At 39.7% G+C, this 27,754-nt stretch overlaps 2 protein-coding genes across 2 annotated transcripts; one reads left to right on the forward strand and one right to left on the reverse strand.

Annotated features, from left to right (window-relative positions):
• Positions 1-366: 366 nt before the first annotated feature.
• On the reverse strand, positions 367-6,577 carry LOC118224601 (carcinoembryonic antigen-related cell adhesion molecule 1-like). The gene is made up of 7 exons (XM_035412149.1): positions 6,399-6,577; positions 5,902-5,982; positions 3,966-4,298; positions 2,794-3,072; positions 2,138-2,389; positions 1,433-1,575; positions 367-1,039 (listed from the first exon to the last, which is right to left on the reverse strand). The coding sequence occupies exons 2-5, from the start codon at positions 5,948-5,950 to the stop codon at positions 2,169-2,171; spliced, it is 882 nt and encodes a 293-aa protein (XP_035268040.1). The 5' UTR covers positions 5,951-5,982; positions 6,399-6,577; the 3' UTR covers positions 367-1,039; positions 1,433-1,575; positions 2,138-2,168.
• A 3,934-nt stretch (positions 6,578-10,511) lies between these two features.
• On the forward strand, positions 10,512-26,464 carry LOC118233331 (carcinoembryonic antigen-related cell adhesion molecule 5-like). Its single transcript, XM_035429303.1, has 10 exons — positions 10,512-10,682; positions 13,359-13,691; positions 14,942-15,220; positions 16,642-16,908; positions 18,965-19,243; positions 19,981-20,238; positions 20,690-20,807; positions 23,452-23,489; positions 24,324-24,355; positions 25,474-26,464. Exons 1-10 carry the CDS (start codon positions 10,631-10,633, stop codon positions 25,621-25,623), a joined length of 1,806 nt encoding a protein of 601 aa, XP_035285194.1. The 5' UTR covers positions 10,512-10,630; the 3' UTR covers positions 25,624-26,464.
• Positions 26,465-27,754: the final 1,290 nt, after the last annotated feature.

Raw genomic sequence — 27,754 nt, forward strand, 5'->3', positions numbered from 1 at the left:
CTATTTGCTATTCCTCTGTCTTTCAAACTTTTTTTGCATTCTGCAATACAGCATAACTTGATTAACTCTTCGAAGGACATTCTTTTCCCACTTTCTATCAAACTAATGAACTTGCAATAGAGAAGAATCTCAACAGTGCATGTCCTCGTTCCATATGAAGGAAACGGGTAAATAAAAATGCGAAAATATATGAAAAAATTTGAAGTACAGGTCTTTTCCCCAAACATTATGAAGCTTATTGTATATATTTTGTCTGGAATTATAACAATCTGATCTGGTTGCCTAAAATGGGGATCAACATGGTAGCATGGTTTAGCGCTTAAATAAAAATATATGAATATAAATATATGGTACCATTGTCACAGGTTACAGCAAAATTCGATTATTTTATTTAGAAAACCAAGAACTTGACAATACCAATAATCTGTAAATAAAAATAACATTTTTAATTGAATTTAAAAATAATAATATTGACAAAAATAAATTGTATTGCAATTTTGTGTAAATGAAAATAAGGTTAATCTCTTGCAAACTCCATTCTGTAAAAGGAAATTAAGAAGTTTATAAAAATATTGATTTGTGGCGTGTATACAATTAAAAATTTGAAGAGGCTTCATTCACAGTATCACATGCTTCTGCTTTGTTGATTTATAAAGTGGTAATTCAATGACTCTAACAACTGAATAGACAATCATTTCATACAAACATTTTCTCCTCATCATAAAGAAATGTGAAGCAAAGGAACCATTGTTTAACTTCATTATTGAAATCATATCACAGACTTATTTTGTTTGCGCAGCTACAGTTTAAAAAAAGTAACTGAATATAAATCAACTGTAATAGTCAGTAAAGTTGCTGAAAGATGGAAGAAATGCATTCTTGCTCTCCAAGCATCATCAAAATGCACAGAACCTTTGTGACATCATCACATAGTCCCAGAAGTACAGGGTGGGTTTCATATCCTGTCCTGGTCACACGGCAACCTCCTACCGTATGTTTGGAGAACAACAGGAAAAGACAGCTTTGTGGCAGGAGAGCCCTGAAACAACATAGAAACAGTGTTGTGCTGATACATGCAATGCAATAAAGAAAATGTGCAGTAACGCAGTGAATTGAAGTACAGTACAGTGCTACTGGGGAGGTCTTATGGCAACATGCTAAATGTAGTCACATTTTCCAAAATATTATCTTTCACTCATCTCATATATATAAAATACTTATTTTTTTATTTATTATTTTTCTTTTTTTAAGGTACATTGTGCCCGGCATATGTTTTTAGATTTCCTTTGCAACTCATGGTGGCCCTCAGGTCTCTAGCCTTCCCTAAATGCCTAGCAATCTCAGGGCAGGAGGAAAATGAGCCGCCTGCAGTACAGCCCCCCAGCCCCCCGACACAGCGCCCCCCAACAGACACACGCGAAACAATGCTCACCTCTCACTTAAACAGCTTTTTATAGGCAAAGAAAGCTCCACCGCCGATGAGCCCTGCTCCCCCTATGGTGCCGATGACAATGCCAGCGATAGCTCCGCCCGAGAGGGACTGAGAAGATTCAGGGACTGGCTGTGGATCCGGCGCTGGGACACACCAAAAACACAAATGGAAACACACTCAGGCCACTGCGTACACCCCACAGAAAACACACGACGTGTAGAGAACGTACAGTAATAGGCCAATGACCCACCACAAAATCTTCAGTGCTGACAGAGTTTTGTGTATATTTCATCCCGTATAAATTCTGTTAGGGGTGGATTAAGACTGAACAGTTTACACTGTGCTTCTGGTGAATCAGAGACACAATAGTACAGTTCAGTCCTTTACAGCAGAATGGTTAAATACTGAATGTATATAGTTATTGTGGACGTTTGCACATCAGTATGCTAAAGTAAGAGTGTAAAAATCCATGTAACAACTATGAATGGTGCCAGAAGCCACATACACTGCAATAAAAGAGAAAATTATGAATGCATTTTTAACAATGAGTTTAAAATATTGGTGTTTAAAAATGTGGCTTTGGCAATGAAAATTTAAATTTCTGAACAAGCTAATTATGAAATATTTATTGAACTCAAAAAAATCAAATATATTTTTTCTATAAAGTACTGGTGAAAATAAAAAAATGGGCAATAACTCTCTCACCTGTCACAGTCAAGGGCAGGACATAAGAGGACTACAGTCCAGTAACATTATTGCTGGCCACGCAGGTATAGTTCCCAGCGTCATTAATGCTGACGTTCTCTATGACGAGACTGCCGTTTGCCGCTCTGGCTGTCCCATTAACCAACCAGGAAAAGCTAGCAGGAGGCACCGACTCTGCGCTGCATATTAACTCCAGTTTCGAATTGACCTCTGGTGCTGCCTCACCATTTATAACTACGTTCTCTGGTCCAACTGTAACAGGACAAGGCAGTTGGCATTCAGTCAGTTTCACCTGAACTCACAGGAGGGAACAAAAGGGTGCTACAGCAATAACGCAACAGTTAACTTTGCATAAATGGTAAATGTGCTTGTCTCATGCAACATTCAAAGCCCTTTCCAAATAATGTTAATAATAATAATAACATCAAATAAATCCTTGTTCAATATCATTTAAATAGTATTTAAAAATGGGAATACATTAAATGTAAGTTAAAAGCGTTCTTCTTAAATAAATAAACCAACCACTGGAAATGTTGTGGCAAAATCGCTGACTAATAAAAGTAAAACCAGTTTTAACAGAATAAAAATTAAACAAAGTATTAGACACGGTAATCAGAGATAGAATAAGAAATTAACCCAATCATCCCTCTACTCACAGTTGACGGTCAGGTTGTAGCTGGCAGTGTCGGTGCTCACAGGGTTGGTAAGTCTGCATTGGTATTGTCCACTGTCAGTGCCTTGTAGAGGGTCTATGGACACAGAGCTGTTGTCCTCAGAGAATTTGGTTCTGTTGCTAGGAGACAGTGGGTCTCCATCCTTCAGCCACTCCCTGGAGATGTTGGTTCCAGCAGTTGCCTGACAGCTCAGGTTGGCAGAGCTCTTACCTGCGATCAGTGCTTCTGTGGGACCTGTGATGCTGATCCCAGTTATGTTCTCTACAGGAGGAAGGCGAACAGGTGTACACACAGGAACGTAAAGCACTTCAAACATTCAGTGGCACATTGATGAAATACTTTTCACACTAACATTTTCAGTAGACAACGATGTAAAAAAAAAAAATTTTAAATAAAAAAAAAACAGGATATTCAAACAGGAATGTAAATGAATAAGCATCAGGCTTTCTCCTGCCGTAACAAGACCATGTGACTCAACAAATTTTAAAACCCATCTGACTCATGTATTTAAAAACAATGTAGAGGATTTATTTTGATACACACTTTGGAGATTAGGTAACAAAAGGAAATAAGAACTTGTGCAGTCATAAGGTAGGTGTTAAAACCACCATTGGGAACACAGGGGTGAAAATCTTTCAGAATTTGCTTTTATGAGCTCTTGAGTGACTCTTTCAACAAAGGTTCTTGCCATGTATGCAAGCTAAATAGACGAGGCAAGTTCAAATTTGCACTGTCTTGTCGGCCAAGTATGACCACGAGTCCAAAATGACACAATGGGCTTTGTCAAGACCAGGTTACAGCCAGGTAACATTCTACAGACTACATGCAGTGTCTCATTTTTCAAAATTGATGTAGTAGCTTTTACAACTCCCTACTGTATAACTGCGGAATGGCTTTGCACCATGAACAGAAACAGAATTTGTTTGAATATTCAAATCCACACTCGCATCCGTCATCGGTGCCACACTGCTCAATTACCAGTATGTGCAGAGTTGCTACCTCCACCTGCCCTGCTGCCCTCAACGTGTCACTCAATTCAAGAATACCCATAACCCCAGTCAAACAGCTGTCATACATTTTGTATGGCTTATATTGCTAAGAGTTACACCATTTCTTGGAAACACATTGCTACAGTTACATCGCATTATACTCACCATACACGCCCAGTGTAGTTTCTCCGGTATGTTCCGTACCATTTACTGTCAGGTTCACGCGGTAATTACCACTGTCCTTCAGTGTCAGCTCCCTGAGCTCCAGAGAACCAGTGAATGTGTCCACACCGATTCTGCCCTTGTATTCAGGCCCCGTAGCAGCGTTGTTAGTAGAATTGAAGACCGTAACTACAGCTTCGGATCCTGTAGTGAATTGCCAGATGATTGTGTCTAATTCTTTTTCTGTTGAAGCGATTGAAGTCGTGAACGTCACACTCCCTCCTACTGCACCGGGCAGCGGGCTCGATGGTAGTGCATCCTGACCGGAACAGCAGCCTGAGGGAAAACGAGGGACATTTACAGAGTGTCTAATTGCTCAAATTTAGCACTTATTTGAACAATACACAAGTACAACCCACCTTTGTGAACAGATTATCTGATCAATAAATTTGTTAAGTCAGCTATTATAAAACTACGCTCATGTTTTCATGTATCAACAGCTCAGGATGTATAAGATATGACCAACTGACCAACCCGAAAAAACAGCATTTCTTGATTTAGTCAGGCAAAGAGGCATTTAAGGCATAAGCGCAATAACATATAATCAATCAAATAAATTTAGTGACATACAAATAAAACTGGATCAGAACATAATTGTGGTGAAGTAAAATTGAAGAGTGTTTAACAGCCTGAGTAATGGTGCTAACAATTAAGGCAAGCCTTTAGAAAAATATTGATAAACATTTGATAAAGATAGAACAGTTCATAAAACTATTTGATCAAGGCATGTTATGCTTACCCATTTATAGTGCACCTATCACTCTGTCAAGCTCCAGAATACTCTGAATAATCTGAGTATTCAGGTCAGGTAAGTTCTGAGTCCAGGTAAGCTTTGTATATATGCCTTACTCAAAGAAATCTCCCCTGAGATTATTTTATTGAGACATAAGGGAAGAGCTGAATCCAGAAGGTCTTCTGTAGACCTGAATTCAACTGACACTTTTCCTTTCTTTATATATATATATATATATATATATATATATATATAGTCATTATGTGTTTCCTTCCTTTTGGGGAACATTCCCATGTAGGGAAAATGCCTACAATATTAACTAATTAAAAAACAAAATTATGCATTTTACCATGCATTTGACTCAGAATTTAGTACTCTTTCAACCCCTTAAAGTGTTTGTAACTAGCTGATTAATTTTATAACTTTAATACATTTTAAACAATGGAGGCTTAGGTTCTGATGCTTGAGAAAGGTGGGATATACTTTATACTTCAATAAATCTAATGGGAAAATAGTTGTGTCAAACATACAGCTCTGAAAACCATCACTAACAATTAGAATAACAATTAACATGAAAGATGGATAAGTGGAATCACAATAAACCTGAAATATGGATACATAAAATACTGCAGTTTAGAGTGCAAATGATAGCCGGTTAAAATTATTTCCTGAATCTCTCAGCGATGGGTCTTTTGATCCATCATAACCAAATGTAGGGGATTGGTGAGCATTCTCCATGGTGACACCCCTGGCTTTACTCCCCATTCTGCGAGGCACTATTACCACCAGAGTAATCCTGTGGCGCGCTAAGAGTGAAGCCCACCATCTCTCAAATAGCCCGTTGAGCCTCAAACAAAACACGGGTTCTATTGCATATTAACTGCTAATAAATTAAACAAACTCAAAAGTTCCGCAGTTCGATTCATTCATTCATTCAATCGATCATTCGATTTAGAACGTTATGTACGGTGCATAAAATGAAGACGGGGACATGCAAGCGAAATTAATTAGCTTAGCTACTGTGACAAAAAGAACGCTCAGTCATAAGCAGTACATCTTAGACTAACGGCAAAAAACAAAACAAAAAACCAAACAAACAAACAAAAAGAAAACCCAAAACAGACACACACTCACACACACAGCTACCTGAGGTCAGCAGTAGCATCAAGGCTGTGGGAAGCAGCGCATCCATCATGACTAACGTCGGCTTCAGGTACGCTGTCTGTACTCAAAAGAGATAAGACCAAAGCGGCGCTTACCATAATAGTGATTACTGATTACGGATGCCACATCCCCTTACCATCATGCTCACTGGTAGGCTGGGCTATTTACAGCAAGTCTCAAGTCGTTTAATAATTGATCTGTGCAGCTATTAGTAGGCTGATAACCTTGAATATGTACTGCAACTGCAATCCCAGAACATTCACATTAGCTAAATGTTCTGAAAATCTTATTTCACACAAAATAAATAAATAAAAGTCTAGGCTGTTTGCTCCACAGACCCGAAGAGGGTTTCCTTCTATGGGCCTATCGACGAGGAACGCATGCAAAATTAGATGAACGTGTAGAGAAATACAATTGAACTCACTTTACCCGCACAGTAAACTTATCAGTGTTAATTCAACACTTAAACAATAGCCTACCATTTGGTCCTGTGGGCAGGAAAAGCGGGCCCCGGCCTGGGCCAGGAACGCCGAGGTCACTCTCCTCCACACTGTTGAATGCTTCTTCAAAAGATGCACACTTCTCAGAGTCTGATGCAGCTGGGTTTATTGTAAGTGAATCAAAGATTACATACAATAACCCGGGCTGATCTGCGCAGTTCAGTCACTCATAAGTAAAGACAATACATCCGATCACTCTCCAAGCATTCCCAAAACACACTCTCTCCTCCCCTGGGGCCAACTGCTTCTTTTATCCATTTTTCTAACTCCTCCTGTTGTGTAGCTTAAATCTAGTACTTCATACTTAATTTTAGTTAATTACGTAATGTTTTTGACACCATTATTATTATTTGACACCCAATTCTCGGACACCATTATTTATCAGCCCCTTCCTTCCTTATTTTTTTAAAAATGATAGTGCTCGTCTCCCACTTGAATCTCTCTCCCCCTTCTGTCATAAATCACATTCTGACAACACATTTTCCGGAAAAGGCAAAAGCTTCCATTAGTTCCACAGATATGCTTGTATACAGCTTAATTAGCAGGGCAGAAATAATGTGTGTTCTACGTGTTTGTTCTAATCGCACCTATTTTAGTATGAAGCGCTTCCCTGCTGCCGGTTGTTAATCTTATGGCTAAGGTCGACCTTAGTCCACCTGTATCCTTTCTCCTTTGCTAGCCGGATGATATGTCAGGGAGGAGACAGCTGGTGCTCATTAATACATTCCTTTCCCATATACACCGGGCCTGTGCTCTCTAACTACATATCTTTCCCAATACAATAGGCTTGTGTTTTTTGAGTACATCTATATTTATTTCCCACAGCCCCCCCCCCCCCCCCCTTTTCATGACACTTGTTACATGTTGCCCCATCCCAGCACTTTTGGTAATTTGTATTTGTCCTAATACTGTAGCTTATTCTTCTGCCTAGTTGGCTTTGCAGAGGTTAGGTCTGAATAGTGTTCACTGTGTGAACTAAACTGTGTTCTTGGCTAGAAATAGCTGTACAAAATAAATATTGTACCTTACTGAACCTGTGTTTAGCAGTTGTCTATGACCATGAAATGCACTTTTTGTACATCGCTTTGGATAAAAGCATCTGCCAAATAAATGTAATGTAATGTAATGGTCCCAAATTCCAGCGTGGGACCGCATGTTGTCTGTTCAGAGTTAAATTAACGCTGTTAGAGTTTATTTAACACCTGACATTTTACTGTGCATGAAAAATAGACATACAAAAATAATTACATTGCAGGTGGTAAAATCGCCGCGTGTGATATAGGCCTAGCCTATTTGCTGAATTAAACCTGTTTGTCTTGATGGCTAGTGTCTTCCGTGTAGCCTAACGTGTTGCTGGCGCTATGTCATGTTTTATTACATTACATTTGGGCATTTAGCAGATGCTCGTATCCAGAGCGATATACATAGCTTGGAATCTATTTATACAACCATTTAACGCATTTAGTTTATAGGCAGTGACGTGACAGAGGTTACCTATTATATCGCTGAGGAACTGGACTTTGGAGTTGCTTCATCATGGGACATCTGTGATATTACATAATATTTATTGCATGCTTTTGATAAATGAAAGGTAGTTGTACATAAAAGGTATCGTTGTTCTTGTGCGATCAAATTTGCGCTCGCTTGACACTAAGATACACACTTGAGTAACTACACAGTAAAATGTCTAACGTTAATTCAACTCTTAACAGATGACATTAGTTATCTATGAAGAGTTGAATTAACTCTGTTAGAGTTCATTTAACACTGGACATTTTACTACGCAGCTTTATACTTTGTTCACACATTGTGCAGTAATGCTGACAGTAATCCAGTGGCATAGCCAGAAATCAATATTTGGGTGGGCCGTGAATAAATTGTACGTGAGCTCTGACCCACAAAGCAAACCTACAGCATAGACTACACACGTGCTGCATTAATCAACAAAATGTGCATGAAACCCAACATATAAAATATAAAATTCAGCGGAACATTCCCCTTTATGGTGATGTGAAGCCTAACAAACTGTCAGCTAACTATTGAACTGCTTTGAGCTTGCCGAACTAACTTGCTCTTTTCTCCAATTTGCTCTTTGCTCCATTAAATCCAATCATTAATGGCAACAGCATTTCAAACTGATTAGATGGAGATATTTTATTATATACAGCTGGTGGAAAAATGAACCGTGATTCCAACTTGTGGGCAGCCAAGCTTACGGAAATTCTGCAGTTTTACAAAGCATACAGTATTATCCGTATTTCTTCTCCCAATCTCCTTCGTCTTCTCCTTCCCCTTCTCCTTCTGCTTCTCCTTAGTCTTATCCTTCTTCTTCTGCTTCTCCTTATCCTTAGGCTTTTATTTCTCCCGAGGCGTATCCTTCTCCGTAGGCTTATCTTCTCCTTCTCCTTAATCTTCGGCCTCTCCTTATTCTTATCCTTAGGCTTCTCCTTATTTTGAACTGATCCACCCATCATACTATACCATCTCCAAAAGGAGTGGAGCAGTGTGACAACTTTTGCGGGAAATATTTATTTATTTAAAACAGTTTTTGAGGGAGTTAAGTAAAAATCTGTTCCGGGAGTAATTTTCAGATAGGGTATAACGCTATCCTTTTATTTACAATGAATTAAGAGTTGGTCCTTGAAAAGTTAGTATTGTTTTCAGAGTGTATTCCAGCGGGAATTGGATGCTAGGTGACCAAAACAACATGATGCCCCCATCTATATAAATGTGACAGCTCTTAAAATTATTCAGATTCCAACGGCCTCAGATCCAAAGGAAGCTTGTTCCACAGTCTAGGGGTATATGAAGTGAGAGCGGCTTCTCCATTTGTTTTAGTCCTAGACTGTGGGATGAGGAGCTCTGACGGAAACATATTTCACTAGAAGATCATTTAAATAGTCAGGATCAAGTCTGTGAGTAGCTTTAAAAATCCATAAAAGCACCAAATCAACCAGCAGCCAGTCTAATGATTTTAAAATAGTGGTAACATGTGCATATCTTTTTCATTCTAGTTCATATCCTGGCTGCAGCATTTTGAACTAGTCATAGTTTATTCATTACTTTGCCCGGAAGGCCAATGAATATAGCATTACTAATGCAAAAAAATGATCAGAAATAGTAAAAACACTCAACCGGATATCTTTAATGCTCTATCACCCTCATAGCCTATCCATTTATGTCAATACTATGTAATTTGCAGGCATATTTATGACCTTATCGAACGCTCGGTGCTACATTTGGGAGAAAGAGGGTCGTTGATATGCCCATGACATTGAGCAATAATGAACGATAAAGAGCATGCTCTCTCACTAACATTTAGTCACCATGGAGAGCGGCCCATGCTGTGTGTGCTAAACTGTACCACTAGAGGGCACTACAGTACCAGAGTTAAGGGAGTTCGGGAGATTTCGTGTCCTTCAAGGAAAATTTTTTTGTAATGAAGTAGCCTAGCCTACTGTATGAAAATGAATTTTGTACTTCAAGTTAACACTGGGAAGAAGTAGGTAGTTTATAGATTGGTACCTTGCATGGTAGGCTTTCACCGTTGGTGTGTGTGTGTGTGTGTGTGTGTGTGTGTGTGAATGGGTGAATGAGAGGCATCAATTGTAAAGCGCTTTGGATAAAAGGACTATATAAATGCAGTCCATTTACCAGTCAGCTTTTCTTCATGTAGGTTATCAATTAGCCTTGTCTTGTGTTAAAGCTAAGTGGTTCTATGGGCTTTGCCATTACAGAATGAATAGACCAAGTTCATATTCCAGAATTGACATTTTTCTAAGGTTTATAATTTTCCGGCTATAGAACTAAATATTAAGAATACTTGTGTTTGAATACATAAAACACGGCATATTGTTCAGTTAGAGCACTAGATGAGATGATCATTTGAAATAAATTGTAGCCTACGTTTCCCGAGGTTCTGTAGCCTGAACTGTTACATTAAAGCAATTTCAATTTATTGTTTATCCTACTTATTTTAGTGTATAAAGCATTACAACTCACTTACAGTTTTGTCTTTTCTTTATGAACTACATTCAAAAAGACAAAGATGGGGAGAAGGATCACGTGACATGTCAGTAATATAATAGAACAGCACCACTGTGCGTCGTAATAGGCGGGTTTCTTTAAGATGACATTTACTGGTATGGGGTGCAGTCTTTATATCCCGCGATGGTCTTGTTTGGAGAACTGACATCTTCTGTCCGTTCATAATGGATTCGCACACTTTACGTCTTTTTGCAGTGGTATTGCTGTCAGTTGTAGGTAAGATATTTGATCTTATTTCCTCTACTTCACTGGAACTGGGCGTGAGGACTGAATAGGCGCAAGTCGGGCGACGTATTTTGATATTCTTGTCCTAACTTTACCGGTGAAAGATACACCGAATGATATGGTCTCATCAAAGTATTGTAAACTAGAATGCCGTTGTAGTCTGTAAATTGTGTATCACTAAAACTAAGTAAATAAACGATATTGTTTCTTAATGGGTCTACGTGGGTTGGAGTTGCATTTGGAGTTGAAATTGAGTTCGTACGAGAAACTGGCTATGCATAGAGATATGTAATTTCATACACTGTCAAGAGAAAAGACGAATTATTTTATATGAACAATTTAAATCTAGAGCTGAACCAGGTTTGTATCTTTTCATATAAAAGAGCTGGAGGTCGTAGTATTTCATTGTCCTGATTTAACTGCTTTTGACCCTATGGTCAATCTGGCCATGCAGTCGACTTTCGATACTCTTCCTTTCTTAATAAGCCTTGTAGTATGTTTCGTTTCTTGTTTTCATTGTATTTATGGGTTATTGAGGGGTGAACTGTATTCATGAAATGTCATACCACAAAAAAAGTCCCACCACTTATTCCATTAAGGCTTGGTAAATACATCTTTATTAACTGCTGTACAAAACTAAAAAGACCCTGCAAGAAGTCTTGGACACTATTATTTGAGTATTTTACAAAATATTTTAAAAGTCTCCTTGGAAGAATTTTAGTCATTTGGTATACAAAGAGGGTGGATATACCCCCCTATAAGGTAGCAATGTGTATATTTGCACTGATATATTGCCAAAGGAGTGGACACATTTTGCTATATTGCTTTATATTCGAAAGCATCTGTTGACATGTGCCGACATTGGAATACAACAGGTTTATATGGAAATGCACATTCTGAATATATGTTTGTATACCTGATAAACTGATATACCGTATGTCAGGGGCGGCACGGTGGTGCTGTGGGTAGCCCTGTTGCCTCACAGCAAGAAGGTCCTGGGTTTGAATCCGGCCTGTGTGGAATTTGCATGTTCTCCTTGTGTCTCTGTGGGGGTTTCCTCCGGGTACTCCGGTTTCCTCCCACAGTCCAAAGACATGCAGGCAGGCTAATCGGAGACTCTAAATTGCCCATAGGTATGAATGGTGTGTGTGTGCCCTGCAATAGAGGGTGTATTTTGACTCTTGCCCAGTGCACACTGGGATATGCTCCAGCACCCTGGGTAAAGATAATTTTACTGGAAAATGTACTCTGTTAGAGTTCAATTATCACTGTTCATTCCAATGTGCACATCTCGCCCAAAACCAGTGGATTGAAGTTTGAAAGGCTGGTGCTGAAGAGTAAGACAACTTATTTCCTTTGCGGTCAAGAATGTCCTTATCCCTTCAGTTTCTATCACAACTGAGATAACAAGGCCAAAAGAGGAAAACAAATTCATAAAAGATCCACTAACCATGGTTTTCATTAAAGATGAAGCTACCTGTCAGAATACTGCTGTCATCCGAGAAACAGTGCCATATGCCAATGGGACTGTGCTCCACCGGTAAAATATCACGGTTGTGCAAGTTACTGGAGGAACTACCAATCAGAGCCTCATAGAAAGGTCTTTTATGAATGTGTTTACTTGAATTAATTTGATAGATGGATCTCTGATTATTTTAAATTAAAGGCTGACTTAAGAATGCAATTCAGTCCTGCTGAAGCTGTATACGCCTTTTGTATATACCGGGGATCTACATTATGGAAATTATGCGGCTGATATTAGTAGCTGATATTGGTCAGGCCGTGCCTTCCTGATGCTGATGCCTCCCTGTTCTGCATTATACCACAAATGCAAACTGCAACAGAGCTTCTGCATTCATGAGAGAAATGGATGAGCACAGATGCCAACTTATGCATAAAATAAAAATGGTAAAAATGATAAATAAATAAAAAATAACAGAGGTTCAGGTGCATCTTGGCTCATGCATCTTGTATCATCATATAATCCATAATCTTAGTATTAGCCTGATACTGATAAGTTCAAATAAGTTTAAAATGGGGTTAAGTTGAGTTATGATCAGGTGACAGAATTCCAATATTATAGTGCATCACCAGTATGTAGACTACCTACTCTGAGTTAAAGCGGTGGGTGCACCCTGTGCGTCTGTGCTTTTACATTTACATTTACATTACAGGCATTTAGCAGACGCTCTTATCCAGAGCGACTTACACAACTTTTACATAGCATTTTTACACTGTATCCATTTATACAGCTGGATATATAGTGAAGCAATTTCGGTTAAGTACCTTGCTCAAGGGTACAATGACAGTGTCCTACCCGGAATCGAACCTGCGACCTTTCGGTTACAAGCCCAGTTCCTTACCAACTGTGCTACACTCCGTCCTTTTAAGCCCACTTTTGATACTGAAATAGAAGGCGTGGGGCCACACTACAGTCTAGAGGTCTGCAGAAAGAAGCACTGTTTTGAGGAAAAAAAGGTTGCTTTTGTGTGCTTTCCTGACCTGATGATAATGTTGTGGCGATGTCATGGACCTACAGTTGATTGAGCATTTCTGACTGAGATGAAAATAATTTTTTTTAAAAACCTCATCAAACACATGAGCATGTTTATACTTCAGCTGTGCGTGGAAAATATTTACAGGAACTTTTTCTCTCTTTTCCCTCAGGGTGCTCTTCTGGTCAAGTTCTCCCACCAGGATCTTTGACTGGAGTAGTAGGAGGAAATGTAACATTCAAAACAACCATTAGCTCAACAAGTCCAGAACCTTTAACAATAACTTGGACTTTTAATAATGGCTCTGCACCTGTAAGTGTAATTGGGTCTGGTCCTGCTGGCGTTACCCCAGGGCTAGGGTACGAGGGCAGAGTGAGTTTGAACAGGGTCACTGGTTCTCTGGAGCTCAGACAGCTGACACTGAGAGACTCTGGGCCATATTCTGTGGTCCTGACATCAGGTATTGGTGCAACACAGACTGGGCAAACTTCACTGAACGTGTACGGTAAGTACCCAGCATGGAAGCTATATAGACCATCCCTGTACCTTTGGCAAAGTCTGTTCTTTCTGTTTGCTAATGGGCATGAATTACTTGTAAATGTCTGAATTTGTACAGACATTATAAATGTCAAATCTTCAATTGGAGGAAAGTTTGCTGATCCCACATTGCTTTACAAAAGACTAAGTTGAGACTTTTACAGTACATTTATTTTTTAAAGCACATGGTGATATTTAAGGGTAAAATGAGGTGTAAATCCAAAAAACTCCCCTCTACGACAGTATATTATCCCTGTTGCCTCAATATTCTGATATACAAGAGCTGCACTCAAGAAAGTGTTCATTGAATGCTTTTAAATTGGAATTTTACTCCATGCATCCATGTCCTACTGTGGTTTTTCCCTTTACATGTTCACAAAGCATAGAAATTTATTTTAACTTTCAAATAGAGGGTTTGTTGAGTGCCCTTTGACTATAAGAACAATAATTTTCATAATAAAATGTCTATGTTACAGAACAGATGGTAACATGTCAATCTCACAACAAAAAAATTCTGTTTCACGTGCCTCAAGAAAACAATTAATAGAACAAAGCATTTCCTAGTTCATTTGATGAGTTCTCTCCAAGTCCATTGAGTGGTTTATCAATGGTGGATGCTGGTGTTGATATCCCTTCATAGGTTGCGGTTGTTTTCAGTCTGGGATGCAAACAGAAGCAGCAAAGAAAAAGACTTCTATTTAAATGTCCTCTAATGGAGTTTATGAGTCCAGCAGGGGTTAAATGTAGTCAATTTGAGTTAAAAGTGTTTTATAAAGAGTTGATTTTACATTGAGCATTTTGCAATGTGTTATGCTTTTCATGTGTCAATATTGTCCATTGTTAAAAGGCCTCAGTTGCCATTTGAAAAGACATACAGTACAGCATGTGATACAGTAGATTGAGTTAGTTTAGTACAGATGGCCCAAAATGTGTATATTTAGCCAAACCTACCTTTGTACCTGAAAATCAGAACAGGATTTATTGTATATATTTTCTTCAAGAATGGGTTCCCAGTGCATTATCAGGAAGAATATAGTGCTTTAATTTGCTTAATTTGCAGGATATAGTGCTTTTTATAGTGCTTTTCATATTGCATATGCAATATGTATTGAACTTTATTCAATTACATGAGGTAGCTTACTTCATGAGCGGTAAAACTTCCTTTAATAAAGCAGTATACAGTTTCACCGCTGTGTTACCTGTGTTTTGAACCCACAGAGCCAGTCTCCAATGTGACAGTGAGGGCCAATGCAACCAACTTAGTGGAATTCAATGACACAGTTGCACTAACATGCTCCGCCCTTGGCTCCTCCCTCTTTTATCGATGGCATAATGGAAGTTCTGATATTACACCCAGTGAGCGTGTTCATCTGAGTGATGACAACAGGATTCTCACCATATCCAGCGTGTTGAGGTCTGACCGGGGACCTCTATTCTGCACGGTGTACAATGTCGTCAGTAGTGGCACCAGTCCACCAGTCTTCCTCAACATCAGTTGTGAGTCTGTTTCTAATCTGCATGCACAGCAATTATTGATGGCTTTGTTTTGCTTTACGTAACACGCTTTGCACCTTTAAAATTTTTGACTGATCTTGTGTTTGTTGCATGCCATGCTAATATTCTCATCAGAATTAATTACTGTGGTTGTGCCTGTCTGTTATTCAGTGCTACTGTAGGGGTATGACACTATTAATTGCTTTACTTTTCTGCTTTTCTATTCTGAAATACTATTGAGAATCTGTATTCATCTTGCGCTGTCTTTTCCATTAAAAATCAGGTGACTTACAAAGTTCTTGGAATATTTTCCCCTTTAGAAAGGCAAATGCTGATTTACAAGAAGGGATATGTGTTTCCCTGTATTTTTTTACTTTATATTATCCCTGTTGAAAATTCCAGCTTAAACCAGCCTACACTGGTCAAGATGCATGGTCAACCAGCTGTTCACCATGCCCAGCCTATATAGTCAGCTAGTCTACCAGTGTGACCACCAGCCTGTACTACCAGCTGAACCAGGTTTGACAAGCTTTGTCCAAATAGAGACTGGCTTTTACCAGCTACAGCTGTCACCAGCTAGAAGTTTCAAAAACATAGCTTAAACTATCTTAAACCAGCTTTGAATCCTAGCTGGTCTTAGCTGGAATTTTCAACAGGTATGCTGCCAATCATCTTAACTATGTTCTTCCATATATGCTATTAGTCTTACTCTATTAGTCACAATCAAACTTCACTAAGTTACACTCATTATGTTTATGAATTTTCCTACTGTTTACAAATCCGCTCTTGGTGAAGGCTTGAGTATACAGGGAATTGGCTGGTAGATTAACTAACCATGCTCAATTCAAATATTTACTTGAATTGCAGTGAAGAAAAACACAAAACAAGTGTGAGGAAGTATTGTTGTATGCACTGATAGCAGAAAACAACAACGTAGAGTCATCAGTAAAGAGTCATGGAGTAACCCAGCATCGATTTCTAGTAAAGCTCAGTAAGAACAGATGCCATTACTATACAATCAGTATTTTGGTGCAACCTTCAAAAGAATGAGTCAAAACAAAACCGAGTCTATGAACAGAAACATGTTTATTCCCATTCCCAAGTTTGAGAAGTTTGTTTCATTGTTGGAATTACCAATGCTTCAGTTACGTAGATTCTGTACAGTACAGTGATTCCAGACCTTAATGACTGACCATTCTTATTGCCTAGTAATGCAGTGATGCTTTTTCCTTTACGTTTTGCTGTGTCACTGTCACCTTGTTAGCAATGGTAGAGTGATCGCAGAGAAAATGCTTTCTTGTAGTTGTTCTGGTTGATCACTGATGATGAGGTCAATTGAGTATGAGCCAGATTTTGCTTCAGCCTTTTCAAATTCTTCTCAAAATCCATTTTTTTGTATTGTTAACACAAGAAATGTGTTGTAGTTGGACCGGATAATGTTCAGGTGACTGTGGACCCTTCGAAGGAATTCCAAACCCCAGGGTCCAACATCACTCTGTCCTGCTCAGCTCAGTCCAGCCCTCCTGCAGAGTTTAAATGGGCTTTTAATGGGACAATGCTGAACACAGAGGGTCAGAAACTGAAGCTGGAGAACATTCAGGAGAATCAGAGTGGCAATTATACCTGCTGGGCCCATAACATCGAAACCCTGAGGTTTAAGCCTTCTGACCCCTTACTGATCTCTGTCATGGGTAAGTAAGAGGCATATAGACAACACTGGGGGTTTAGACAGAGATCTCGCAGTAGGTGAAGATACTGGTTGTGTTACTGTAGAGGTGACTAGAAGAAGACTGAGATGTTGCCACAGAATAAACAAGGTTTCTGTTAGTCATGGGACCTTGCTCTGTTGTTTCATAAGAGGACACTGTTAATTGGTTATTGAATCAGGCAAGACGTTTCCATGTCCAGCAAGCAAAATGACAATCCATGAATAATTGCTGCGATTTACTTCTCTACTTAGACCGGAAACTATCAGTATAGTCTTAGTGCTCTTATTTTAAGAATGTGGGAACCATTGCATGTCCAAATGGCATATCATATGTTGTGGTATAAGCTAAAAAACATCTGAAGGTATAAAGAGGATAACCAGGAATTGTAAGTCAATTGAGGATTCATATATGGTTGGCAAAAGGATTTTTTCATTGTCGGACTGTTTCTTTTTGTGAGAAGCAAAATCTTGCAGTGTAATATGAGGTGGGGATACATATGACTGAAAATCATTGAAAGTAATATAAAAAATACAATAAAAACATTGCTCTTGACTGGGTGAAAAATTTGGTTTAACCAGCTGTGTTATTGCTGTAAGGGAAAATGAAAGTACTATAGACTGAATTGTTCATCGTTAAGCATTTTGTAACTGGCTTATTTAATTACCCACCAAAGTGTTCCATTTGTGCTTGTGTCCTTGAAAGTGCATTGTGTAAATAATGCAAATGAAAATAAGATTATAATTTCAGACTGTACTGTAGCTCCTCTCTTCTAAGAAATGGTGCATGATAGCGTACCTGGTTTTACTCTTTGCCCACCATTCAGTGTCACAGCTCTATGACTGGCTCATAGGGGATCATGGGAAAACATCAGAGATCACAAGCAGAAGCTGATCTTTTTTTCTATGGGTGTATATGTGTCTAAAGATACTAGGCAAATTTGTATGAATGCATATTATTTTGAAAGAAATTGATATGAGGAGCTTCAGTTTTAAGTCCAAGTTTAATAGGATCCCTATTAGCTGACACCAAAGAAAAAAGCAAGTCTTCCTGGGGTCCAAACCAAGACATACAACATAAATGAGTTTCCACCAAAGATTTTAAGGCAGTGCACATATGTTTGACAATAAAGCTTTGGCCGACCAAAACGAAAATTAGAGTTTAAAACTGACAGAGGGAGAGAAACTTTGTGTTGTTTGAAAGACTGGCATCCCTCAGACTCAGTGTTCCAGAGAGCAGGTTTCTCACAGACACAGTGATTCAGAGAGCTGGTTTCTCTCAAACTCAGTGTTCCAGAGAACAGGTTTCTCATAGAATCAATGTTCCAGCGACCAGGTTTCTCATAGAATCAACGTTCCAGCGACCTTGTTTTTCATAGAATCAATGTTCCAGTGACCATGTTTCTCATTGAATCAATGTTCCAGAGAGCAGGTTTCTCTCAAACTCAATGTTCCAGAGAGCAGGTTTCTCTCAAACTCAGTGTTCCAGAGAGCAGGAATCTCACAGAATCAATGTTCTAGCAATCAGGTTTCTCATTGAACCAATGTTCCAGCGACCAGGTTTCTCATAGAATCAATGTTCCAGAGAGCAGGTTTCTGAATGAAACTTAGTGAGTCAGAGACCAGGTTTCTCATGGATTCACTGTTCCAGGTTTTTCAGACAAAGTGATACTAGATATTTCAGCAGGTTGCTGCTAATGAGCAAACCTGTGAGGGAAATTAATGGCAACAAAATATTGATTTTTCACACCATAGATATCTCCATAGTCTCTGACATTACAGTTGTTTTTTTTTAGGTGGGAACTGGTAATGTTCAGATTTTGTATATGTAATTTTGAACGGCTCATGCATGAAATCGGTTTGTCATTCAGATACCGAATTCTGAATTTCATACATTAGAACTACAATTTTGACCAACATTCCAATATTTCATGCAATGGTTTAACATAAGGATTCAGACACACATTTTGGTGTTGAAATGACTGAAACTATTACCTCCTCATTTTTTGAGTGTGTGCACTCGTGTTCTCTCTCCTATGTAGAGAAGATATCTGGCGCCAGCATCACAGGTCCCACAGAAGTACTGATCGCAGGTACCAGCTCTGCCAAACTGAGCTGTCAGGCAACTGCTGGAACCATCATCTCCAGGAAGTGGCTGAAGGATGGGAATCCACTGTCTTCTAGCAACAGAATCACTTTCTCTGGTGACAACAGCTCTGTGTCCATAGACCCTCTACAAGGCACTGACAATGGACAATACCAATGCAGACTTACCAACCCTGTGAGCACCGATTCTGTCAGCTATAACCTTACCGTCAACTGTGAGTAGAGGGAATTGTGGCCTATATTCATTTTTAAACTCTAGAATGTCTTTTATTTCTGTGTTTTACACATTTCAAAACTACAGTGGAAAAACAATTTCATGGTGTAATAGTTTTGACTGTGCATAGTTTGTTATTATAGCTCTACGACAGATTCAATGGACCCGTTGTATCCCTCGTACTTTAACATTCGGACTGGGAAATGGTCACGTATGCACCCGAGTAGGTCCCCTATTGTGGTTTGGTAATCACCTGGTCCTTCTGACCATGGTATGGGTCGTGCAGTGAAATTGCCTTGCACCTGGCCCCACGTTAACTTCACGTTAACTACTCAGTAATATTAATTTTAGAAATGACATTTTGGTAGATGTGTGCGTGGAGGTGGCTTGTCCGCCTCTTGACCTTCCTTTTCTTAAAATCGTTTCTCTGTCTCACTTCGCAAGAGAGCAGGCCGGTGTTTGTGGTCAGCACATCCTCTTTTGCACACACACACACACACACACACACACACACACACTTGCCAAAATGTAGACATATGACACGCACATCTTTACTCTGAATTTTACCAACACAATAGTTTGTTGTTATAGCTCCACTTAGCAAACTTCAACCCATGAACCCAAACCTGGCTGTCACTGCCATGATGAAGCTCTTAGTGTCTGTACAACCCCGACATTTCTGGCAGCTGTGCTCGCTGCAGTGTGCTTCACTCTAACTGGCTGTGCTGTGAGTTACAGATGGTCCAGAGAAGGTTGTCATGCAGGGACCCAGTGAGATAGAAGTTGGTCATACAGTGGTGCTGACCTGTTCTGCATCATCTGTACCTCCTGCAACCTTCACCTGGACTCTCAATGGGACAGAGACTGCTGTGATAACAAAGGAGTTTACTGTGGAGAATGCCGGCTTTAGTGACAGCGGGACTTACACCTGTGTGGCTAAGAATTCTGTGACTGGTTCAAATATCTCCTCAGCTCCCCATGTTTTAACTGTTAAAGGTGAGATACTGATATTTGAAAGCTGAAAACATAAATGCAAATATCATAGTGTAAGCATGAATGTCGTGTAGTGGACCAATGTAGTATGAGTGAATCAGTATCATATTTGAGGCTGTGAGTGATAGAGTATCCATTATATCCCATTGGTGTCCTACAGCCATAATGGGAATTAACAGTGACATACTGAAATGTATTTAATCTGAATTAAAATCCATTTCAAACTGTACAAGCATGTGATGCGGTGCTAATAGTGATGGTGTGAATCTATATAGCAAAACATGGTACATAACAGTCCCACAATATTTACAAGTGCTCAGTTGAAGCCCTGTAGCATATTTAGAACTGGATTGGCATACAGAACCTGTTTATTACGCTGGCTGAACTGTGTTAATGCTGTATTGCTAGCGTGTGTACAGCACTGTTTTAACCAGCACTGTGTGGCTATGCACAGTTCCTGCAGGACCCAACTCTGAGTCCCAACTAGGGGCAATACTTGGGGGTATATTTGGCGCATTGGCGTGTATCGCAGTGGCTGGTGGGGCTTTTTTCTACATGAAGAAGAAAAAGAGGTAAACACTCTGGTGCTCTCTCTTGGTTAATTTTCTTTTATGGGGGGAGGAGGGCGAGAGATCAGTATACATGTTACCTACTCTGACTTGCTTTCGTTATTATTATTATTATTATTATTATTGCACGTGCACACCAGGGCAGTTCTGAACTGGGTCTTTGGAATGTCGTCTAAAGGAAAAGAAATGTCACCAGCGACTCTGATACAAAATTGGGAGGTTTAGTTAACTTTTGAAGTTTGTAAATTTTCTGACAGAAAATTTTAAAAGAATCCAGAAGTAGGTGGAAACCTGGCAAATGAAATTCAGTATAGTGAGATGTAGAGTTCTACATATGGGAAATAAAAACATAAGCCAGAACAACTTCATGGGAGGAACAAAATTGGAATGTGCTCAAATTGAAAAAGATTTGGGAGTAATAGTACATCAAAGCTTTTCAGGTTCTAGGCAGTGTTCTAGCAGTAAAAAATAGAAGGCCAACAGGATTCTGGGATATATAGCCAAAAATACTGAGTGTAAATCCAAGGAAGTTATACTTATCTTATACAATACCTTTGTCAGACCACAGTTAGTATTGTATTTCTGGGGGCCATACTAAAAGACAGATAAAATGGTTCTAGAAAAGGTTCAACTTTTTTTTTCAACATCTTAAGTCTTTCGTCATAACTTTTATCTTTAATACCAGGAAACAGTTTAGTTGCCCTACTTTGTAATTGCCATGTAATGGCACAGGCCATGGTCCGACCTGTACAATATCTAGGCCCTAAGGCACAGTCAGAACTCACATGAAACCCCTTTGGGACCTAAGCTACTTAGGGACCCTCTTTTCTTGTCATTTATAGGCCATGTGTAGTATTATATAGACCTCATACATGTAGAGCACAAAAGCATGCTAATGTCCGTAAAATATATGTACAGGTCTTACAGGTTTACCAAGGTGGGCCATCGTTTCCAGAGGAGCAACAGTTAATATATGATTATAGTTATGATGCAGCCAATGGAACTGACAGCATATCAGAGACATTTTGAAGCTTTTTACATACATGTTGTCACTTTCCCTACAGAATATCCAAGTGTAGCTGGCAATAGTTTTCCTGCAACTGGTTCAAAAGTCTGGCAAATGATAACACACTTTTAGTGCATGTTTTCCCATCAGTCTTATCTGGGAGAGATTAGCAGTTCTATGCGAGGGTGTAGTTTACCTCTGGGTTAATGGTTCACTGCAGTGAGTCAGGGAGATACTTCCAATAGCACAGAGAACTGGAGAGGCATGACCGCCTCTCACACAGACTCAAATGTGTGAGAGATAGAAGTATTAGCTAAGAGGAACACACTTCATGCTCCCTTAGGGCTCATCAACAATTTTTATAATGAGGTCTAAATGTAGGGTAGGTCCCATCTCTGACTTGTGTCCAGTAAGCAAACATCACCGATGACATTGGTTGAACACTGTTTTTAGTGTTTGTTTAATTGTCTGCCCTGACACCAGCAATACTGGTAATTCAATTTGTAGCCGTGGTGAACAATGAGAAAATCATGCTGGCTCCCATTCACTTGAAATGACGTCGTTATAGGAATTGCAGTAGTCAAACTAGTTGTCTGGTGAGTTCATTTCAAGCAGCCTTACCCCCCCCCAGAATTTGAGTGAGGTACAGTAAGAGCCGATGAGCCAGATAACGCCCAGTGCCAGTGTGTGGTAGCTCAGCACGAACTAACAGTCGTATATTGACACATTTAGCCTTCAACATATAATCACATCACGTTTATGACCTAGACCTTTGTTCTGTCTGTAAGGAAATAACTGTTTCGGCCCGTAAGAGTTTGAATAACAAAATCAGCGGCTGGATACACAGGGTTAGACACAGGGCGGAAGAAATTTACGGAGTAATGGAAAAGTGTCATTCCACGTGAAATGACTGTGAAATTGGCAGGACTATTTTAATTTATGCATGATTTGGCATGGATAATAATTATATCCCAAGTAACTGTTGAGCTAGATTTGTTTTGTCAAGTTAGATCAGTGCAGAACACTTTTCATCACCCTAGATCAGTTATTACACCAGTCAAACAGCCGTTTTATGTATCAGCAAAGTCCTTGTTGTACTCAGTAAAGTAACTGCACTGATTACCATTGCATTTATAGGTATAAGGCTATCGTGTATGTTGTGTCAGTATTCATCATTTCAATACCATAACTAGTCATAATATTGCTCAATGTTTTTCAGTCATTGTGTATATAAAGGTTTGTTTGGCCGTGATTCAAAGTAATCAGACAATCACCTTTAGCAAATTCATTTTTGTTGCCGTCAAAAAACATTGAGGAACTTCTGCTACATTTGCTGCTGTTCGAACATATATATTTGGATGTGTTTGGGTTAAATTTATGTAAAATTTGATTAATGGGTGAATTTTGGATGTAAAAGGGAAAGAGAATATTTTTACACCGGTAATGGGAATTGTTTCCATAGAGACTCTCCACCTTTATGACACCACTCACAGAGAGGGAAAAGGTTAAGCAGAAACACTGGGACCCTATTCTATGTGCGTGCAGTTCAGATGAGGAGGAATGAACTTATACAGGGGTACTGGAGATGGTAGCATGTGAAGGCTGACTAGTAAACCCGATATCTGTGCGATGTTTACGCAGGTCCAGCTCAACGGCCACACACCGCGGCGGCCGGAACAGTAAGTATGACTCGTTCACTCGTTGCGTCACTCCTCTTTGTGTGCTTGCTGCTTGTCGCGCCTGTCTCTCTCACCGGAATACACATTCTGCCCACTGCCAGACAAGGTTGTTCCGTGTGTGGGAAAGGCCCAGAATGGCCCTCACCCTGTACTGGCTGCCCGCTGTGCCCGCTCACTGTCCGTCTCCTCTCACCTGCCTCCCGTAGGCCCTTTGCACAGGGCGCTGACACATTTGCCCCACACTGCTTCTACTGCTTCCCATCGCACGTACGCACTAGATTACATTGGATTACAATTCAACTCTCACAGCGCCAACCAGTCAGTGCTCAGCACCAGCAGAGGCTGTAAATGGCGACCCCGTGTGAGGCACAGATCCTTTTTGGCCACAAGGCTCTGAACTCAGACCTCGATTTCAAAACCTGAAATCATCCAAACAGTAGTCACCCTTTCTTTGCACTGCATTCTTTGTTTGGTTTGTTTTCATATCTCTCAGCCGCACAGAGGGACAGGGAAAAAAACCTCAAAGGGAGACTTTAGAGCTGTATTTATTCACAATATCAAGCCTGATATGCCAGAGCTTTTCTGGCTATTGGTAGGCCATTTATGTAGCTTTATTAGCATGTGCGGTTGATTTTCGGGAAGTCATCTGATAAGGAACAATATGAAATATTCAAAGGTCACCTTGTAGTGTTACGCAAAAGGAACTGATCAAGGACAATACAACACATGAACAGAAAAAGAAAAAAAGAAAAAAAGAAGTCAGTTGTCACAGCAGTCATTCCAACTGACTTCAACACCATGTTTGAAATCTCCCCTTTTGTTGTCTTGTTTCAGCATCAAATCACCAATCTAACGGAGGGGATGCGGTGAGCAATACACCTGCTTTTTTGTTGTTTGTAAAACTTGAGGTGCCAGATGGAATAACTCTTCTCTGTTGGGCTGCTGTCAAACCTGTCGGTATCAGAATCAGTCGCCTGACAACACTTTGTTTGGAATGTTGTTTGTGTGGTTGCTGTTGGTATTTGGCCTTTTTGATATCCAGGCCTATTTTTCACTCACCCATGATTTTGTCCGTCGATAGCGAACATTTTTGCGCCCAAAACTACGTAAACATACTGAACAGAATCCCACAGCAGTCTGTACTCATGAATTTGAGCCGTTATTTCATAATGTTCATAAAGTCATATTACTGCAAAATCTTTTATTGTATATTTCTCTCTAGATGTTGCTGTGTTCAGTGGAGTGATACTTGGCCATATAATATAAGATTTAGCGGTTATTTGATTTCACCATTCACTTCCATTACAGCTTGTGGCTAAAACACGTTTGACCTTTTCCCATGTCATTTTCAACTTGAACAGTATTCAACGCCCGTTGAAGGACAAATATAGTATACTCACTGGTGCCTGTTAAGAATTTTCAGCCTGTAGAGGATGTAGTCTCGGGTAATTTGCCATTTTGTCCATGGTAAAAGATCAGTGAAAGAAGCAAAACCTTATGAATGAATCTTATGATGCTTGGGAATATTTTTGGCTGTAACTTAGCATTTACCGACTGAAACACAGTGATAATGCTACAGTATCTAATCTACTGTATGGCAAATAAATACATTTAAATATGCAAACAGACTTTGGAACATTATTCTTCCCACTTATTTTTATCATGAGAATGTTGCCTCTATTCTGTGTGGAATATTTGCATGACATTGTCTGGTGCTGTGCCTGTGATGTTTGCACTACTGCTGTTCATACTGTCCCTGTGTCCTTGTGTTTTTTTAATGCTAAAAGATTAGAGCTTTTGACCTACAGGTACGGAGAACCTTATTCAGCTCAGGTATATCGATTCCGAAAAGCTTCTATCCATGAAGCCGCTCTCTCTCTCTCTCTCTGAAGCCTAGGGAATGCTGCTTTCTCCCATTTCCCTCGCGGTCAGACAGAATTTTTGCATACATCTTTTCCGTTCTTTTTTTTTTTTTTCCTTCCAGGAACTGGCCTACGCAGACATCAGCCATTTTCGTAAGGCTGACGGCAGCAAAGTCCAGCTGGGATCTGTTAAGGCACAGGCCGCGGCTGAGCCAGGCCCGGTCGCCACGGCCATACCGGAGACCACGTACGCTGAGGTCAGGAAGAACTGACCGCGCCCCGGGTTAGACGCTGCAGCGCCTCGCCTCAACTGTAACGCACTCCTGGCGCCGGGGCTCAGCTCAGCCGGTAAACGACGGCTCCTTCTAACGTTTCGCTGCTTGCGCAAGAAGGTCTCCCATTCTAACAACAACAACGGTAACAGAATCCCAAACCCGTTAACGATAATGTTTCACTCACAGTGGTCCAATGAAGTGGTTATGACAGATTATGTCGTTAGTAGCTTTTCCTGGCTGAAATATGTAAATATGTGCGAGTGGCTGTTAAAAGATTGCTAGCTGGCTAACCAAACAAACCAAGTGCACATACATTACAGAATGCTTTTTTTTAATTGAAGAAAATTTTTCTCCACTGTAACAGACATGCACATGACCTGTTAAAGACATACAAAACGTGTCTCCTTTATCATTTCTGTCCCAAGTTCAAGGTACGTTAATAAGGACAATATTCTTAATTAAACTGGATGTATTCTTTCTGTCAGTAGCTGGTGAATCTTTGAGTCATCTATAGTATAGGCATCATAAAAAAGCACGAATGGCAAATCAATGTTATTTATGATGATGAACTAATGCACTTGTTGTACGTCGCTCTGGATAAGAGCATCTGCTAAATGCCTGTAATGTAATGTAATGTAATGATGTAAACTTTATTTATTTGGTAGCAGCGCGGTTTGTCATTGTAGTTTCAGAGCAGGGGTATAAATCCTCCTTTCCTGGAGGGCCCGGGGACAGAAACTGCTGGTTTTTAGGGTTGGATGTCTATGACTTGTTGATAGAAGCAACTTTACTAACAACGTATGCTTTTCTAATATGCGTTTTTGTACCTGGACACTGTGTACGCGTAAAAATTAAATGAGCCAACAACAGTTCAATCAAATATTGTATGACCCATCTGACTGTCACCCATCTTCTGCAGTGAAGCCAATGTGGTATGAGATTGATTTTAAAGACCCGCATTAATGACTGTGCTGAGGAGCAATGTGACAAGGGCCTCTGCTGTACATTTATATTCTGCACATCTGCCTGAGTTGGAAGGAGGCTGTTGCATTGGAGGGGTGGGGTTTGGTGGGGTTTGGCGGGGGGGGGGGGGGGGGGGGGGTAGGCGGGATGTATTGTGCAAGCAAATAGGATGGGTAGCCCTTGTAAAACCACATTTCACAGTCATGTTGCTAAAAATGTTAAGATGCTTATTTGTGTATGATTTTTACATATTAAAAAAAAAACCATGTGGAAACTGCTTAATTTGTTCTAATTAAAGTCTATCCTGAAAACTTAGTCTGACTCTCTTGGTGATTTCACAGCATGTTGAATGTCGAAGTCTATAAAATAAGATCCACAGATACACGTGGTACCAATTTTATGTGTATTGGAATGAAAATAGAATAAACCAGTAATGTTAATTTGTATGAATATGTATGAATACGCTATTTTACTAGAGCACCAATGTTGGCTATCAATGTGTTTTCTGCTTGATCAGTTTTATTGCACTGTGACCAAGCTGAACTTTGTACTTTATACTAAATCCGTTGTGCGTGCAGGTGAATTCAAGATCCTAAAACCCTTCACAACATCAATGTCTGGCTTTATACCAGGAGAAAATGCCTAAAACAGGTTAAAAAGGCTGTTATGTCTATGCCAGTCTGTCTGGAGTTTAGTTTTACATTTTATTGACTTCTGAAAAAAAACAAGTTTTTCAGAAATGCTATAAAATGCTAATTCAGTATCACTTCAGGGAATATTTCACAGCACATGCCCTGGTATACTTATCTTATTTAAAAAATGGTTTAATTGTTATACAGCTGTGAGCAAGGTTTAGCAATCCCACACTTTTTATTGTATGGCATTTTGAATATCAGTCTTTGTCAGGTAATTCTTCCATATTTATATCGTTGCTCAACACCAGAGTGCTTTGTGTATGCAATGCAGTATGTGTATGCAGTATTTAACTCGGTGTTAAACGAGTTCAATACAGATATTGAACAAGCAAAAAATGTAAACCCTCCATTCTCTTCAGGTGTTCAGGCAAGCACCTTGGCAGTGGCACTTACACAACTGTGCCAGCTATTACGGTATTTCCTTAATATGTGAAATGCCACTTCGGCTAAAAGCAGCTGCTAAGCTGTTA

Source organism: Anguilla anguilla, chromosome 1, assembly GCF_013347855.1.
Source record: "Anguilla anguilla isolate fAngAng1 chromosome 1, fAngAng1.pri, whole genome shotgun sequence".
NCBI lineage: Eukaryota > Metazoa > Chordata > Actinopteri > Anguilliformes > Anguillidae > Anguilla > Anguilla anguilla.